General features: G+C 51.0%; 1 protein-coding gene across 1 annotated transcript; it reads right to left on the bottom strand.

Annotated features, from left to right (window-relative positions):
• Window positions 1–1,137: 1,137 nt before the first annotated feature.
• On the bottom strand, window positions 1,138–3,940 carry CkaCkLH20_06984 (3'5'-cyclic nucleotide phosphodiesterase; the record flags this gene model as incomplete). Its single annotated transcript, XM_038889701.1, has 4 exons — window positions 1,138–2,175; window positions 2,231–2,826; window positions 2,877–3,716; window positions 3,772–3,940. 4 exons carry the CDS (start codon window positions 3,938–3,940, stop codon window positions 1,138–1,140), a joined length of 2,643 nt encoding a protein of 880 aa, XP_038745064.1.
• Between the last annotated feature and the right edge of the window lie 12,412 nt (window positions 3,941–16,352).

Genomic DNA, 16,352 nt, shown 5'->3' with positions numbered 1-16,352 from the left:
TTTATTCCCAAATCTAATCGAACACCGACGTCGAGATTGTAAGAAGGGGGGAAAACCCCAATTTGACTCCACCGAACGCAATATCTCACCAAATGCGCACACATAATCCCAATTCCATAACATAGACGTAGCCGCCATCAGCCTAGCCTACCTATCTTATCCCCAGACTCCGCTTGGCGAGAGAACCTCTGCGGCCAAACCTTGTGAGACGTACCACCCGCTGACCTCCACGTGAAAGACTCGGTGCCATCAACCTGTCGTCCCATGCCTCCGGTCCCTCGTCGTCTTGTGCTGTTTCCAACTGATTCGTACCACCACTGTCTAGGTAGTCAAGCTGCTGCGGCATAGGGATGCTGATCCCTGAATGCCTGCAACCGCTTCCCACCGGGAGTGGATGCGCGTCGACGTCAGTTCCTGCATCCCCTTGCTCGGCCCAGGCCTCAAATCGGTCTCCGCTGCCAAGCCCAAGACTGAATGCTAAGCGACACTGGCTAGTCAAAACTGCCCTGCGGTGATTCCTCATTGTTTGGTTGAGCGACCACTATCGTGAACTGGTCAGGATTTGTATTCATCTACCACGGGCCATCAGCCTTTTCTAGCCGTACGCCCTCCTGACATCTGCCGCCGCCGGTTCAATAATAAGCCTTCGCGGCCCTATCAAAACAAGGCACCGCCCGCCCTCCTCCTTCGATATCAGACCATCCTCATCCATCCCAATGCCCTATCGTAACAGCCTGCTGACCTGCCCGGAAACGCCCCCTCTAGTCCAGCCCATTCTGATGCCGTGAGCCTTCCGAGGCCACAGGGCCCTTCCATTCAGGTCATGAATAGCGTGGCCGTGTCTCCCCTTGACCGCGCCTTTGTCTGGCGAAACACCAAATCCCCAAAGCATTAACTCCGTCTTCGATACTTTACATATATAGCGAGGCCCGTATACTGCGCTTTACAAGTCATTCCGTGTCCCCAGCAGTCCCGGTCATCTCGAATCGTTGCTAGATTAAGAACAGTGCTGAGGGTATATCGACTACCGGGACTGCTGTGCGAACCGCCATGGGTGTAGTTAGTCCCCCTGTGCCTGGTTGCGACCACGTTCGAGTGGTCACAATACTCGGGCAGATTCGATCCGCTCCGATGCCATCAACCAGCTGTGTCAGCGGCCGACATCGAAGGGCTTGACGCCCTGTTCCGTCGGAAAAATTGCCCAAACGCGTTCATCCGGAATCTGCTAGATTTCTTCTTCACAACCTTTGCCCCATCTGCTTTGCAGCTTCCCTGAGAAATGTAAGAGACGTTGGCCTCTTGGTCCAGCATCGGGGGCTCCGGTTTGGATTCGCCAAACTGCTTGGGCTCTGAGATCGTGGGCACGCCGGGCAGCTGCTCCGTAGACTCCCTACTAACGATGCTAGTGCCCTGAGTGCTCGGAGAGAGAGGCATTTTGCCCGTCGTAGCGCTGGTGGCCTGCGAAGCCCAGTCTCCAGCATACGGCCCTGTAATGCTTCCGTCTGTGGTCTCGCTGCAACGCTGTTTGCCATTGTGGCCGTGGTGGTTATCGGGGGAACTGCTTGCTCTGTCTCTGCAGCGAAAGGGATCGCTAGCCGCAAAATCTGCCACCGAGTCAAACGATGTGACGATGCCGTTGACTTCTTTGTAATCATCGGGGGTATCTGGCACGTGCGAAGGCCTATTCACCGGATCGGCCGGCTCTGGAGATAACTCCTTGTCTTCGAACTTCGATTCGTCCAACAGCGAAAGCGGTGTTGCAAGTTCAGCCAAGGGCGTAGACACCCGAGGGGTCATGGAGCTCCTGTTGCTCTCCGGGGCAGTCGCAAAACTCATAGTTCGCGGAGAGAACGCGCCGTCACGGAGAAGTCGCTTTCGGACGGGGTCCTCCTTGGCCTGCTCATCTCGGATGCGCTGCTCAAACAGGCCCTTATTGATTTCGAGCTCATCGACCGTATACGTCATCCCAGGTAGGATGTCTGCCACTCCTTGGAAGAGCGGGATGGCGAACATGTTCATGAAACTTAACTGAGCCTTGGAAAGCGACATTAGGTCTTTCTTTGGAGGCGCAAGGAGAGAAGAGGCGATTTCCAACTCGCTCTCCATCGAAGCCTGGCGCGAGAACTCGTCTGAGAGTATGTGCATCCACTTCAGAGCCGTTTCGTGTTTCCTGGCCTAGTACGTGATGTTATTATAATGCTTGCGGTAGACATTGAAGTGTTGAACTTACCACATTGCTGATGTCTGCACATTTGATTAGCAACGAGCATGCGAGTGCCTTTTGCTCCTCAAGCATTCGTCCATTCCACCCGTCCGTTGTGTTACTCTCGTTCAGCCTGTCTTGGGTGTCTCCAAGCTTCTTCATGTAGTCAAAATGCAGACCCATGTCCGTAGCGAGGATGGAGCTAATCATCAGGTTCCTCATCTTGGTGTCCTCGAATGCGGCTGGCCAGTATCTTCGGAGAATCTGAGAATACGCGGCGCAATGAAATGATTCGAGTACAGAACGGTCGTTGTACAGCTGGGCTAACGGGGCGTTGAGAGTGACGAGGAAGCCGTTGTTGACACCCGGATGTCCCACATCATGTCCTATTGCTGTGATCAAGAGGGTGAGGCCTTCGAAGGGATGGAGCAGGCTCGCCATCGGTGACTTCTCAGGAACCTCCTCATGTCCCAGCGGGTCGAGAGGATATGGGGCCAGAGTGCCGACGCGGACCAAGAAGTGGAATGTGGCCTGGAGAACGTCCACGACATGTCGAAAGTTGTGGTATGGAACAAAGTTGTTGTATGCGGCTCTGCAGGCAACCAGAAAGCTGATGAGTTGATCTTTGCTTTGTTAGCAGTCGAGACAACACGCTTGGATGCCGGGTACTGACCTGTCGGTATCCGCCAACGTTCCAACTCTGGCATGGTCAACGCATGCTTGAACATAACCATGGCTGCCACAAGCAGCTCGTCGTCTGACCAGCTGTGGGCACAGAAGTGCCACTGGCCAACCGCGGCAGCAACAGCGGCTTGGCGATCAGTGGATACGGCGATGCTGACGTTGGAGATCCGATCATCATCCGAGTCTGCGCCAGAGCGGCAGATACCCCTCATAAGTCCGGATACCATGGCTTCCCTAAGATACGCAAACGGCTTCTCCTCGTTGACGCCAACCCATGAGCGCTTCCTACCCCTCCTGACTTCCATCATCTCCTGCTGCTCCCTCGCCGCATCCTTGTGCGCACGATAAGCATGGATCTCTAGACTTGTGATGCATTTAGCGTGTAAAGGACTGATGATAACATCAACGGCACCGAGGTCGAGACATCGAATGATCAATCGGCGATCTACGGCTGGGGGGGATTTCGTCTTCGCCTCATCAATCGCTCCGCCGTTGGTCTGGCTAAAGTCGTGGGCAGCCTCGAGCGAAGAGAAGCTAACGATGGGGATCGGAACGATGAGCTTGGTTATACTACGCAGGTGGGCCTCGGTCATGACTCTCTGCATCAACTTGAGGCCATAGACCTCCTCTTCCGGGGTGTGGATATCGACGTCGGCGGTGGTCGGGCGTGAGTGCGGCGAAGGCGACCTAGACTTCGACCGGAACTTGGGTAAACGCTCGTCGTAGGGGACGTCGATAAGGACAAGAGTCGGCGTGAGGTCCATCATGGACTCATCCGAAAGTTGGAAAAGCGTCGAGATACACGCCGAGCCTGATGAACAGAGATAAACTAGCAGACAAGTCAGTGTTGGGTGTTTGAGTGGCCGGACCCGATTGAAGCGTACCTTCGCCAAAGGTTTCCAATAACAGAGCAGCATCCTTCCGAATGTCTTCAATCTCGCCGTCAGTCGCGGCACCATTGGACAAGTGGGCGTCATTTGCATTATTGCGGAGGAGCCTGTCCTGGCGAACCTGACGGTTCACGTAGACGACATGGCAAGTAGCATTGTCCATCGTGGCTTCGGGGAGCAACCAGTCTCGCGACCGGAGCGCTCTGGCCACAAGGGCGAGGGAGGTAAAGCGTGACGATGCGATGGCACAAAATGGCGATCCGGAGGGCTCCGCAGCGGGACAATTCGAGGACGGCGACCCAGTCCTAGTGACGCAGCAGCACGGCGGCGCGACGCCTGCGTTATCTCAGCAGATGCGCAGTCTGGCGCAATGGAGAGAATATCGGGGGGGTTGCGGGCGAAGAGATCGAGACAATTGAGACGCAGGCGAATTCGAGTTATCGGGCAGGGTTCTCATCCAGGGCAAACGCCCGAGCGCACGCGATTAAAACAGAGGCGCAATTGTCGTGGAGGAGAAGGAGGAGGAGGTGGTGGTGGTGGTTGTGGTGGTGGTCACCACAGTGGGCATCGAAGTGAATGCTGGGGCGCCTTTCCTACCACGATCATGGGAGGTAGAACGTGATCAACTTCGACCTCGCTCGACCTGCACGGGGGGGCAGCAGGTAAAAGGGAGGGGATTGTCGTTTCGCAGTTGCGGGTACCGTCGCGCGGAAAGTTGGTTGTGCAGGTACCGTACTCGAGACGAAGGTGGAGGCTCCTCTATGCTGCTGGCAGCAACCGAGTCGTCGGGTTAGTGGAGGACAGAAGACAAGTATACGAAGGGGAGAGCGGAAGATGGACGACAGGAGAACTGAGCACAAACAAGCAGCGACGACGAAGACGACAAAAGACGTGATATCATGAGGGCGGGCTACGTACAACAACAGGGCTGGGACGAACGGGCGTGAGGTGGGAAAAGAAGGGAAAGAGAAGACAGACCCGTCAGGTAGCTGGGACGGGAGGATGGAGAGAAAGTACAATGGATGGGAATGGGCCAGGATTTCGAGTACGAATGGAAATTGTTAAGCAAGGGGGGTGAGAGGTGCGAAGTGGTGTGGTGCGGTCCAGGTGTAGAGGTGTGTATGTGTGTGTGTGAGTGAGACTGGCAATGTCCAGTGTCCAGTGTTCAGTGTCAACTGCCCACTGCCGGTGTCTTTTGGTGCTGCTGTGGCTCTATTGCCTGGAAAGAGGCAGGGCGGGAGAGGGAGGAAGAGGACGGGAGGCGCGCGCGAAAAAAAGAGGAGGAGCTGGACGGGAGGAGGAGGGGGAAGCCCCCAGTGGCCCAGAAGCAGTACAGAACAGACCGAGCTTCTTCCTCGCCTTGCCCTTTCCCTCTACATACTTTGCCCAACAAAGCAAGGCGGCACAAAACAAGAAACAGCACGGAAGCTCAAGAGAAAGCTAGAGGAGTGCGACTAATCTTTGCAGCAACACTTACTTGTTCCTTCTTTTTTTTTTCCCTCTCCCTCGGTCGTGGCAAAACTGACGACGGACTTGAGTGCGTGACTGAGTAAGTGAGGGAGGCAAATAAGTGAGCAAGATTCAAGGACAGGTGGGAGGGTAGGTAGGTAGGTAGGTAGGTAGGTAGGTAGGTAGACAGATGGACGTGTATCTGTAATGCAGGCGCCCTTTTGGATATTTCCGAAGATGTTGGCTGGGAGAAGTTGGGAATGAAAGAGGAGAAGGAAGAGGAGAGGTTGACGACAGCGAGGAATGGGCGAGAGATTGGCGAATGCGGGTTGGATTGGTGCAGGTAATGGTGTGCGAGGTGAGGTTTGGGTGGTGTGTACTCGGTAGCATCCAAGGTACGGTACCGTACTCGATGTAAGGTAGATGATTCACTTGGGCGACGAGGCAGGTGATGGAGGCATTCGTACCAAGCTACCCAAGGTCAACCAACGTCAACGTGCCTTGGGTATGATGAGAAAGGCAAGTAAGTCACTGGGAGCGTAACTTGGTGCGTACTACAGTACGAGTACGAATGAGTGCCCGGGCGTGTGTAGATGAGAAGCCAAAGCTTTGCTGGCGTGCAGAGTATTCCGGAAGGGAAATAGATGGATGCACGCAGTCTGTAGAGAGGAACGGAGGAGACGAGCCAAAGTAGGAATAGGAATAGGAAAGGCGGGCTAGATGCCCTCAAAGAATAAAGGCTCGTATAGGTTGAGAGAGTCTAGAGATGCCGAGGAGAGACGCCAACGAAGCTCAGGTATCGTGCTGCTCTGTGCTGGACCGAGATGCGATGCAGAGAGGTGCCATGTAATGTGATGTGATGCAATCAGGTATTGTTCGGCCTCGAACTCGACCTCGACAATGCAATCGAGGTGAAGCAAAGGCAATGCAAGATCCCTCGGCCTGCAGTTTGGCGGGCCAAGTAATCCTCTGTCGCCGTGAGTCTATTCTCTACCCTCAACTCCCAGTGTACTAAGGTAGGTAGGCAAGGTAATGTAAGGTACGCCGTCATCCAAGACACAGCGGGCGTTGGTATGGAAGAGCCACTGAATGCAGCGACAGAGATTCACGCCGTCGAACCAGAGAGGCCAGGGCAACAGTCAGGGCGAGGGCCAGGAAGCGAATGTTGGAAGGCCAAGATGCGATAAGGCGAGGTACGAAGGGTCAACATGTAATCCGGGTTCCAGGTTGCGAAAGGCCCATCCACTATCGCGGACAAAAAAATGAAAACAGAGCAGGCGAATCGACGGACAATGTGGGATGGATTCGACCGACAGCTGTCTTGAGTGAAAGGGCTGAGAGCCGGGCTCTAAAGCTGGCTAGCATCTCACACGGACGGGGAATTACCTGTACAGATGCAGATGCACTAATTACTGAGGTAAATTACCTACGAGCCTACGTTACGGTGCGGTACTTTGTACCTACCTACCTTCGGTGCCTTCCTTCGGTAATGGGGTGCTGAAGACTCAGAAAGAGGGTCGGAATCGGACTCAGAATCAAAATCAGACAGCCATGGGTCGATGATGGCTGCGTCTGCGTCTGCGTCTGCGGCTGCGGCGTCTCTCTCCGTGGTTTGGGAAAGACGAGAGAGAATGCGAGATGCGGGCCATTGGGAACAACGGCGACGCCGCGTCTGTTCTTTTCGCGATGGAACGGGGAAATTGAAGACTCAGCTTGGTAGCTTGGTGAAGGACAGTGACACCCAAACCAAACACCGGTGAAGTGCATCTGCAGTGCTGCTTGCTGCTTGCTGCTTGTGTTGCTGCCGCGCCGCTACTTGGTACGGGTACACTGCAAAGTACGGTAATGGAAGGAACTTAATCTCTGCAGGCCGGCCCCGGTCACACTCGCAAGATGGATATTGCCCTGTTCGTGCGAGGGGAGGGGACGTGGAAGGTGGAAGGTGGAAGGCAAGGAAAAGACAAGGAAAAGACAAGGAAAAGACCCTGCACCCGGTCTTCTGGCCGGCTTCTCGAACATCGATCGAAAGTGTGGAAGGCTTCGAGAGGGTCACTAAGGGGGTCCCCAGCTTGGCTCCGGGCATTCTTACTGGAACAGCTGGGAACAGGGTTTGCAGGGAACACCACCCCAACTCTCCAGTGTCCCCAACGCAGCAGCGAGCACCACGCCGCGCCGCGCCAGCTGCAAGCCTCCAGCCTTCCATTCCTTCGGAATCAGGCTAGGCCATGCCAGGGTAAGGGCTCTTGAGTCTTTTGGGGGGGCAAGAGCGAAGGTGACGCCGAGCCCGTATGGACCTTAGCAAAAAGGAACCTTCCTTCCAGGTTCACAGTCGAAACAATTTTGGGAAGGAACCACCGACCGGCGCGCCGCAGCCGTAGCCGTAGCCGTAGCCGCCTTCACCTCCTTCCGTCCCTACCTTAACCTACGTGCCAATGGATACCAATAGAAGCTACCTACGAATACCGACCTACCCAAGGAGAAAAAAAATCTGCGTTGCGCCGTCCCTACCTATCATTGCTCCGTTGTCTCCATTCACAACAAGATTCCTTCACAAGGTAAGGTACGGACGATAAGGTGCCTCATTCCTTTCCGTCTTCAATCGCCAATCTCATCGCCAGATGTTGGTCTGCAGCCGACCACCCTGTCTCACCATCATGCATCATAGGGCACCACTATCCATTTTCTTACCTCATCAATCCCCGTTTCTATCTCAGCCCACCGAAACCAATCACGACTCCATTCCGACCAGCCTCCTCCTTTTCCCAAGTCGCACATCTTCGCCATAACGGAAAACGGACACACTCAACTCACAACCTGTCTGCATCCGTTTGCTCTGCTACAGTATACTAGTACGCCAGTGCTACGATCGCTCTGTATCCCGCCACCTCTTCCGCCTGCAAACACAGCATTGCCAACATGCCAACTCTGCCCATGATCGTCTCGGCACTCAAGTCAGAAAATGCAATTGCGTCTCAAAAACACACAAACTCGACGTGCCTGTCGCCCTCGCCCTCGCCTCACTCTGCCGATCCTCGCCTCGCACAGGCTGCCACGGGGACTGGGACCGGCCTGCCACGCACGGAATGGAACCCACATTTGCCCACATTGGTCATCACAACATCATGGCAAACATGGCTCCGTCCTCTCTGATCGCAGATTACAATCCACATTGCGCAATCGCCCAAGATCCATGATCCATTCCTTCTTCGTGTCTTCCAGAAGCAATAGAGATGCGGAGAGGGGCAAAAAGAATGCTCCTCATTATCCTCCTACGCCCGCAGTCACGGCACCTATTTGTGCCTTACGGCTTCTCATACCTTAATACGTATATATATATATATAGTCCCTAAGATTACTTAGGGTATACTCCCTTAGGGCTTACTCTATTTAGTTATTAATTATTTATTTTAATTATTTTATAATAACTAAAGTAAATAAATAATATTATTAATTATTACTTATTTATTAATATTAACTATACTTATAATTATTAGACTTTTATTAAAACTTCTTCTCTTTATAGTATTATATAGTCCTTTATTTATAATACTTTTATTATATTATATTTTAAGCTATTTAATAGCTATTATTAAATATCTTTAAGAATCTTTATTATATAATTAATTTTAATATAATTAATATTATTTAAAAGTTTTAAAAGTATTTTAAAACTATATTAAATAATATTAATAATAATAAAATTAATTATTAAAAATAAAATAATTTTTAAATTATTAAGAATTTTAAAGTTTTTTACTTAAAGTATTTAATATTATAGTTAATATTTAGTTATTATATTAAAGTTATAAAATATTATATAAATAATAATAATAACCTTTATTATTTTAACTATATTAAAGCTTAATAAAAAAGGAAAAAAAAGAGAATAAGTTATTTAAATATTAATTAATATATTTTTATAAATAAAAGTAAAATAGGGATTTAATTACTTAAATAGTATAATATTATATTAAGAAGTTTTATTTTATTTTAATTAGTTAATATTAAGGGGAAGCTAAAAGAGATAAATATATCTCTTATAATAGCTAGTTTTATATAATATATTAGCTTTACTTTATTAATAGCTATAAAAACTTTAATAAAGTAGTTTTCTATTAATTTCTTTTTATTTTTAATATTATATAATTATATAAGAGTAATTATATAGCTTAAGGTATAATTTAATTAGATAAAATAGTTATTTTTTTCTTAGTAGATATATAGAAAATATAGTATATAGTCCCTAATCTGGTTCTAGTCCGCATATATTGACTAATTCCCTTGAAGCCGCCTTACCCTGGCTCACGATGCTGACTGCACCACTATTTACGGAGTAATCTTCGTGTGGCTCCTCTGGCGCTTGCGAAAAACCACGTTTCTGCCACATCCCGCGGTACTCTGATTTCGTCAATATCCTTCTGACAGAAGCCTCACTTGACGGGAACGTTCCGCCCACAACTGAGTATTCGAGCCGTCCCGGTCTCGTATCGCGAGCCGCCGACCACAAGTGAAGAAGAACATAGCGTCTCCTACGGCCAAGAACGCGCCCGTGCTTCCTCTGGCCAGCATGTCGGCGAATGTTTGTGGTCACCGCAAATATTGACTACACACAATTGGGCAGACTTTGTTGATCTCAGAAGGCATGCTGGCATCGCCCAGCTCTTCTACATGTTTGAGATAATGTCAGGCTTGAAATGGATAAAAGGTCAGCTGGCAGGCACGCAGGGTGTCAGGGTCCTCAACAGATACGCTGTGGCCTTCAGGGCCAACTAACGGCATGTTTATTCGTACGGGGGATGGAACTACAGCCTGTCTCCTTACGTCACAATTCACTCTTGGTCCCGCCACTTGCGACGCACAAGACCAGATCGACCTTTTTTGACATTTACCCGATTCTTCTGACGAAAGTAAGCAAAAAGGCTCTTCTGTTTGCGACCGGAATAACACGACATGAGCATGCTCCTCGGACGAAAACAATGTTTCGACAACCCACTCAGCTATAATGCTGGTCAAGGGCCATCCATCTGTCGACTGATGCTATGCTGCGCTCGGCGAGTCTCACTACTTGGCGAGTTCCAAATGTCAAGTCTGGTTGTTTTGTCGACCTTCCTCATTCGGCCCCCTCGCTTCTTGATTCCCTCGACGGCAGACATGCCTTCTCAAGGTTCTTGGCGACCAAGAGACAAACGTCGCGAAAATCTATGTTGCAGACTGTCGTGCCTGGCCATGGTTTTTTTCAACCCAGTCCATGTTGCTTCATGACAGCCATCTCTTGAAGAACAACATCCCACAAGATATATTACGCCAGTCCATTTCCAGCGGCGGAATCTCGCTGTTTTGGTTCAGATCTGTCGTGCTTGGTCGGCCGGCTGGCTATGGTGATATCCTCCTTCCAGCCACCACCGACGCATCCGTCTTACCCATGTTCCCGAGGTTCATCTCAACCCTGAGAATTCACCAACGGAATTGCTTGTCCACAGCTGTGCGGTATTCACCCTCCAACCCCGCCAGCCTATCGTGGGCTTGGTTGATGGGGCAGCGTGGAGGTCTGAACTCGAGCCTCCGCCGTACATTCTTCTGCAGGGCAGCAACCCACCAACACGGCATTCTCGCCCATGAATGAATCAACCCAATGCCTTTTTGCGAAGACGTCGCGGCTTTGCCCTCGAATCTGACACCTGTCGATATCATCCTAGGCCCGCAGAGTCATGGGACCTGACCCAATATTTCAAGACTGACTTGTTCCTAACAGTCGGCGACTTGACACGCCTCTGTTTCCACACCCACGCTGGTGGTTTCCGTCGTTCCGACCGCAGCTCACGTCCGCAACTGCATCGGCCTTACTCCCGCGCCCGCAACTCTGCGCCCGCGCCCTCCGAAAAAGCCTTCTTCCTCTGAAGTGCCGCTACTAATTTCCCCCGGACCTTCCGCACCCGCACCTCCAACCCGCCGATCAGCTGCAGCGGAGGAGCGTCGGAGAAAAGTGTGACAAGCCAAGCTTCCAATCAAGGCCTGAATACGATGTCCGGCGATTTCACGTCTTCTCAGCTTCTTTGGGGGCGGCGGCGACGTTTAGGTCACGTCTAAAACTGGTGCCTGGAGCCTCACTTGATGGTTGGCAGTCGAAAGACGACTCGCGACCACCATCTAAATCCTTGATGCCCATCAAATCCCCGGCAGCTCTATCTATCGCTCCGTTCTGCGTTGCACCATCAGAAGACTCAACCTCGGCTTTGCGAATATCTCTCCGTTGTGTGTTCTTGGTCCTCACTGGAGGTTGCGTCGGCGCAACACGCCGACTTGAGACATGTGCCGCCGTCCGGCACCTACTGGCTGCTGTCAGTTGATAGGATATGTAGATATCGCCATCGCCCATGCTCGCTGGCGTGGACATACCCCTTTCCACGGTAACCATCTTCCTGGGCATCATCCAGGTTCCCCAACCCCCATATTCGGTATCGGTATCTATCGTCCACGTGCCCTTTCTAGGAGGGGCAGGTATTTCGTCCCAACATGGGGCCTCTCCCACTTTCCTGTCGCGGCAGAGATAAGCCGCGATGCGCGATTGGGCCCCGTCGTGATGCCGTCGCAATTGACAACTTGACGAGAGTAACCTTATCTCGCACGCGAGTGGTCGGGATGCCAGTCCGCGGAGCGTATCGAAGAATACAGGGAACGCTCGGTCGAGGCCAATCGCAGTTCGTTCGTCCACTGTCCCGTTTCAGCCCTGTCGATCCGTCAAGAAAACCCCTGGACCCTTCCTTCGCTATCCCCGGGACTGAACAGTCGCTGAGATGCTTTCCCGACTTCAGCAGATGTCGTTGTAGTTGACTTTGTTCGCGCGCATGATTGGATATCTTACCTCTCGCGAGCACGTCAACGGTTGTCAGAGCGGCGGCTGAGTCGAACCCTTCCCATCGGGAATTTACTGAAATGCGACAGCCGTTCCGTAGTTGATGAGCCTCTGTGCCTCAAGTCTATGCCGTCGAACCCTGACAACCAAACCATTCCCCGTCCGTGCTACGTCCAAGCGGGCCACTCAACCGGAAACTTGCAGTTCCTCCCTTCTCTTCTCTTCCCCCCGCCCCTTTTCAGATCGAACCAACTATGGATGGCACATCCGATCAAACGTCTCATGCTGTGGTTCCTGCATTTGCGACTGTTCGAGGAGAAAACTCCGTGCGGTGGAGGTGGAATTGAAGAGAAGGAAAATCAAGTAGCAACCCATTTCTCGCGCCTCAAGAGTCGTTCGTCAGTTCTCGCATTCGCTCATGCATGCAGGGTTGTCAAAGTGCGCTTCTTCAACGGCGCCCGCCGCGTCTGTGTAACGCGGTTCTCTCCCTCTCTCTCTCGCTTATGCCGTGGGAACCTTGACAGGGCAGTCTGAACACTTTGAACTCTTCTGATATCATGGGAAGCCGTTGGGCCGTTGGGAAATGTTGTTGGTCCCTTCTTTGAAGAACCTGCCACCCCTGGGTTTCGGGGTGCGTTCGTCTGAGACGGGCCTCGGCGCCGGTTCCGAGAAAGAAACCCCCCTGCTTCAGACGTTCCACCTCCAGTCCTCTCTCTCTCTCCCTTCACCCTGCCGTGTCCTCCCAGGGTCCAGGTTTCGTGTGCTTCTCGACGGATGATGGATCGAAGAAGGGGAACGAGGAGGAGGGGGGCCTTCAGGGCTACGGCTTGCTACCGTTCAAGGCTTATTCGCGACGAGCGCTTTGGCGGTTTTCTTGGGCCGGAGGGTTCAGGTCGGGGTTCCTTGAAGAAAGTGAATTAGAGATGCGGCAGCGTCGGTTGCGCGAACCGAGGGGTTGGTTATGCTTCCCTTTTAGCTCTGGGAGGCGTCGTCTACCCCGGGCCGATGCTGTTTTGCATATAAACATGAGCCGGGCTTGTCGTTGTCCAAGCGAGCTCGCGGTTTCCTCTACCTGTGACGTGTCTTGTGATGTCGTGCTTAGATGGACGTTATAAAGCGACCATTCCTGGCCAAGGTCGCGATCCTATGTCGTGTACAGATGAGTTTGGAGTTTAAACGATGGAGAACTGATCATGGTGGGTACATTCGAGCGGTCCAGGGTGGTCGTGAGCGAAGTTTCTCTGCAAGGTTGACGGTGACAACTCGGCATGATCCGAGAACGGGAGCCGAATAAACTAGATTGCGTTTGGGGTTGAACGCGATTGTCCTGCGAGGTCGGGATCAAGCTCACGGCAGATCGGTAAAGCGGCTGGGTGGGTTTGAGGGTCTGGGTCTAGATGTCGAATATTGTCTCGAGTTGAGCAAGTTCTTATATTCCTTCTTTACGAAACGAGTTGTAGTTGGTCGTATTGAGCGTCGACTTGGCAATATATCGACATTCTCTGAAAATGCCTTGTTCATTGATGCCTCGGCTATGGATACGAGAGATGACTTGGTCGACAACCCTAGACGCTAAATACACCGTCTTCAAGATTCAGCTTCTACGTAAATAGGTTATCTGAGTTGCTTGTTTTTACGGCTCATGTTATAAGCACTTTGCTGTCACGGCAACGAGAGGACATGGCCTTTTCATAGTGTCGAAGCATATACATCCCAGGTTACCGCGGCCAACATTTGAAATGGCTTGAGTGCTTGCTTACAATCTATATGAAGATCATCTTGTAGTCTTTCTATTATTGTGTAAGGCTTGCAGTCTGGGGACAGCCTTGCCGCCGCCGGCATTCCTCGTATACTAACTTGGCAACCCGTCATTATGTACTCAAAACGGTTTCACTAAGACAGATACTCTATACCAGTATCCACGGCGTATAACACATACACCCTCATGAACTTAGAAAGCAAAAAATCTGGTTGTTGATTTGAAATCCTGCGTTTTGGAGTGAATATGTATCATTCGTGGATGATTTTCTCACGCACCACCAGTACCAGGTCATTCTTAGAGTAATAACTCAAATCCACCAGTAACGAAAGAATATAGTAATAATGACGGTAGCAACTGCAGCAGCTACAGCAATGATAGCTTTTATTATGTTAGAGGGGCGTCCCTGGGCTCATGCCTCAAGGGGGGTCTTCACTCGGGGCTAAACGACCTCCTCACATTTGAACATGTCTAAACCACCAAGACATCCCGGCACAATGCTCAGCATGACTCTATTATGCTAGATCGCAACAGTAAACACAAGGCTCACACGACGGCGTTGACCGAGGGTCTCACGTCGTCCCCGACCTCCCTACCGTGCTCATGCTAGCTAGCCTCTGATCTCCCGAAACCCTAAGTTTCGTGACCTAAGTGGGTATCGTGAGCTTCATATCCACCTCTGCTTCCTGAACCAGACACCAACAACAACACCTATCAATTCCCCGATAGTCTAGTGGTGAGGATATCTGCTTGTCATGTTCAAACACGATTCGCAGGGGACCGGGGTTCAATTCCCCGTCGAGGAGTATTCTTTTGCTTTTTGTGTCCATGTCCGACATGCACGGCTTTCCTTCGCCTCTAGAAGGTTCTGGTGTTTTGAGTCTGACGTGCTGTCATCTCTTTTGAGGTGTTGGGTAGGAATACATGACCCAAGTTGTGTTAGTCGGCTTGGGCACGTCTACTTACACGCGTCAGTTAGTTGGTTACCAAACACATCGTGGGAGAATGCGGGACCAGAAGACTGAACGTAGCAAGGGTGAGAAATTGGAGGGAGGCCCAGTCGGCTGTGAAATTGCAACTCTGCAGACTTCGTACAGAACGAGAGTGCTTGGCGGGTGGTGGTTTCAACAGATGGCACGCACTTCATAACCTTTTGTCCTTGACCACATGTGACGGCTTGGTTTCGTGAAGAAGCTTCAGTCCCCCACCAACATGACTGCTAGTTCTCAACAAAACTCGCCCTTCCTTCAACGGGTAATTCATTATGGACGGGAGGAGAAATTTAAATGATAGGATCCAGGCAAAAATTATCATCACCGCTCCTTGAATACCAACACGTCTTTTCGCCGTGAACAACTACCCTCCTAGTCTTTCTCAAGATATCAGCAGCGAAGATCTGTATGTGTGAGCGAAGATCCGGGAATCAATCGATGAATATCAACATAGAAAGGAGTACACAGCGTCGTCGTCTTGTCACAAGCTGATCAACGGCACCAAACAAGAGCCAACATTACAGGCCCTTTTATCTTCAGTGTCCGACGTGTTCAAGTACCCAGCTTTCAGAGTTTGAGACACCTCGTCATGGCAAAGGTCTACGACCATTACCTCGCATCTAGATGTCCTCAGCAACAGCACCGAAGTAAAATCGCCGTCGTGCCCCAAATACAGAACTTCCACGGCAGCAGAAACCTTGCAATTATCCTCACGTTCATCCTACAAACACAAAGCTGAGATCAAGAAGTCCAAAAGGAAAAAGTAAGCTGAAGAGTGAGTGAGTCAAGGCATGGGAGCTTATACGATCAATCCTGCATTTTCAGCGCGTGGGAATAGTACTACTCTCTCCCACAGCTTGCTCCTGGCCCTGATGAGCTTGCCAACAGCGGCGGACTTGATGTCATGACCCTCCAGGCTGGATTCCCATAATCAGATGCTCTCTCCCAAACAGCATCTCCAATGCGTCTGAGTTGGCGAGCGGCCATAAAACCTCTCCAGTCGCGCAGCTGAAAAATGATGTAGTTGGCATCCAGGAGGCACTTCAGCGCCACAAATGTCAAGTGATAAGCCAAATAGCACATCCAGCAAAACACAAAGAACAATCTACTTCTGAAACTGAAAACCAAGAGCCCTTCCACGTTACGGCCAATGGCATCAAAGCCTTTGGCCCCTTCCAGCACACAATGAGAAACCAAGCATTCAAGACATGCACAAGCATGATGCTCTGTTATGAATCTGCTATGTTCCATTTATAGCGTAACGCAATACACAAAAGTCATACATGCGTTGCCTCATGCAGCCGAGACTCCAACGTCAAACCAACGAGGCCAAACACAGCCTCGTCTATGCCAGGGCATGAGGGGATCTATCTCTATTTACGCCTCGAGTGTATCATATCCTCTTTACTTTTTTTGTAATGCCTCCCAACCTTATTCATAGACTCGTACGCACACCATGGTGCTGAGTGTTAGAAGCACGCACCCAAAAAAAAAAACCCTTTTCTTCTCTTGAAGTCCTCAG

Source organism: Colletotrichum karsti (assembly GCF_011947395.1).
Source record: "Colletotrichum karsti strain CkLH20 chromosome Unknown Scaffold21, whole genome shotgun sequence".
NCBI lineage: Eukaryota > Fungi > Ascomycota > Sordariomycetes > Glomerellales > Glomerellaceae > Colletotrichum > Colletotrichum karsti.
Note: the sequence above shows the minus strand (reverse complement) of the source record. Positions and strands in the feature narration are given on the sequence as shown.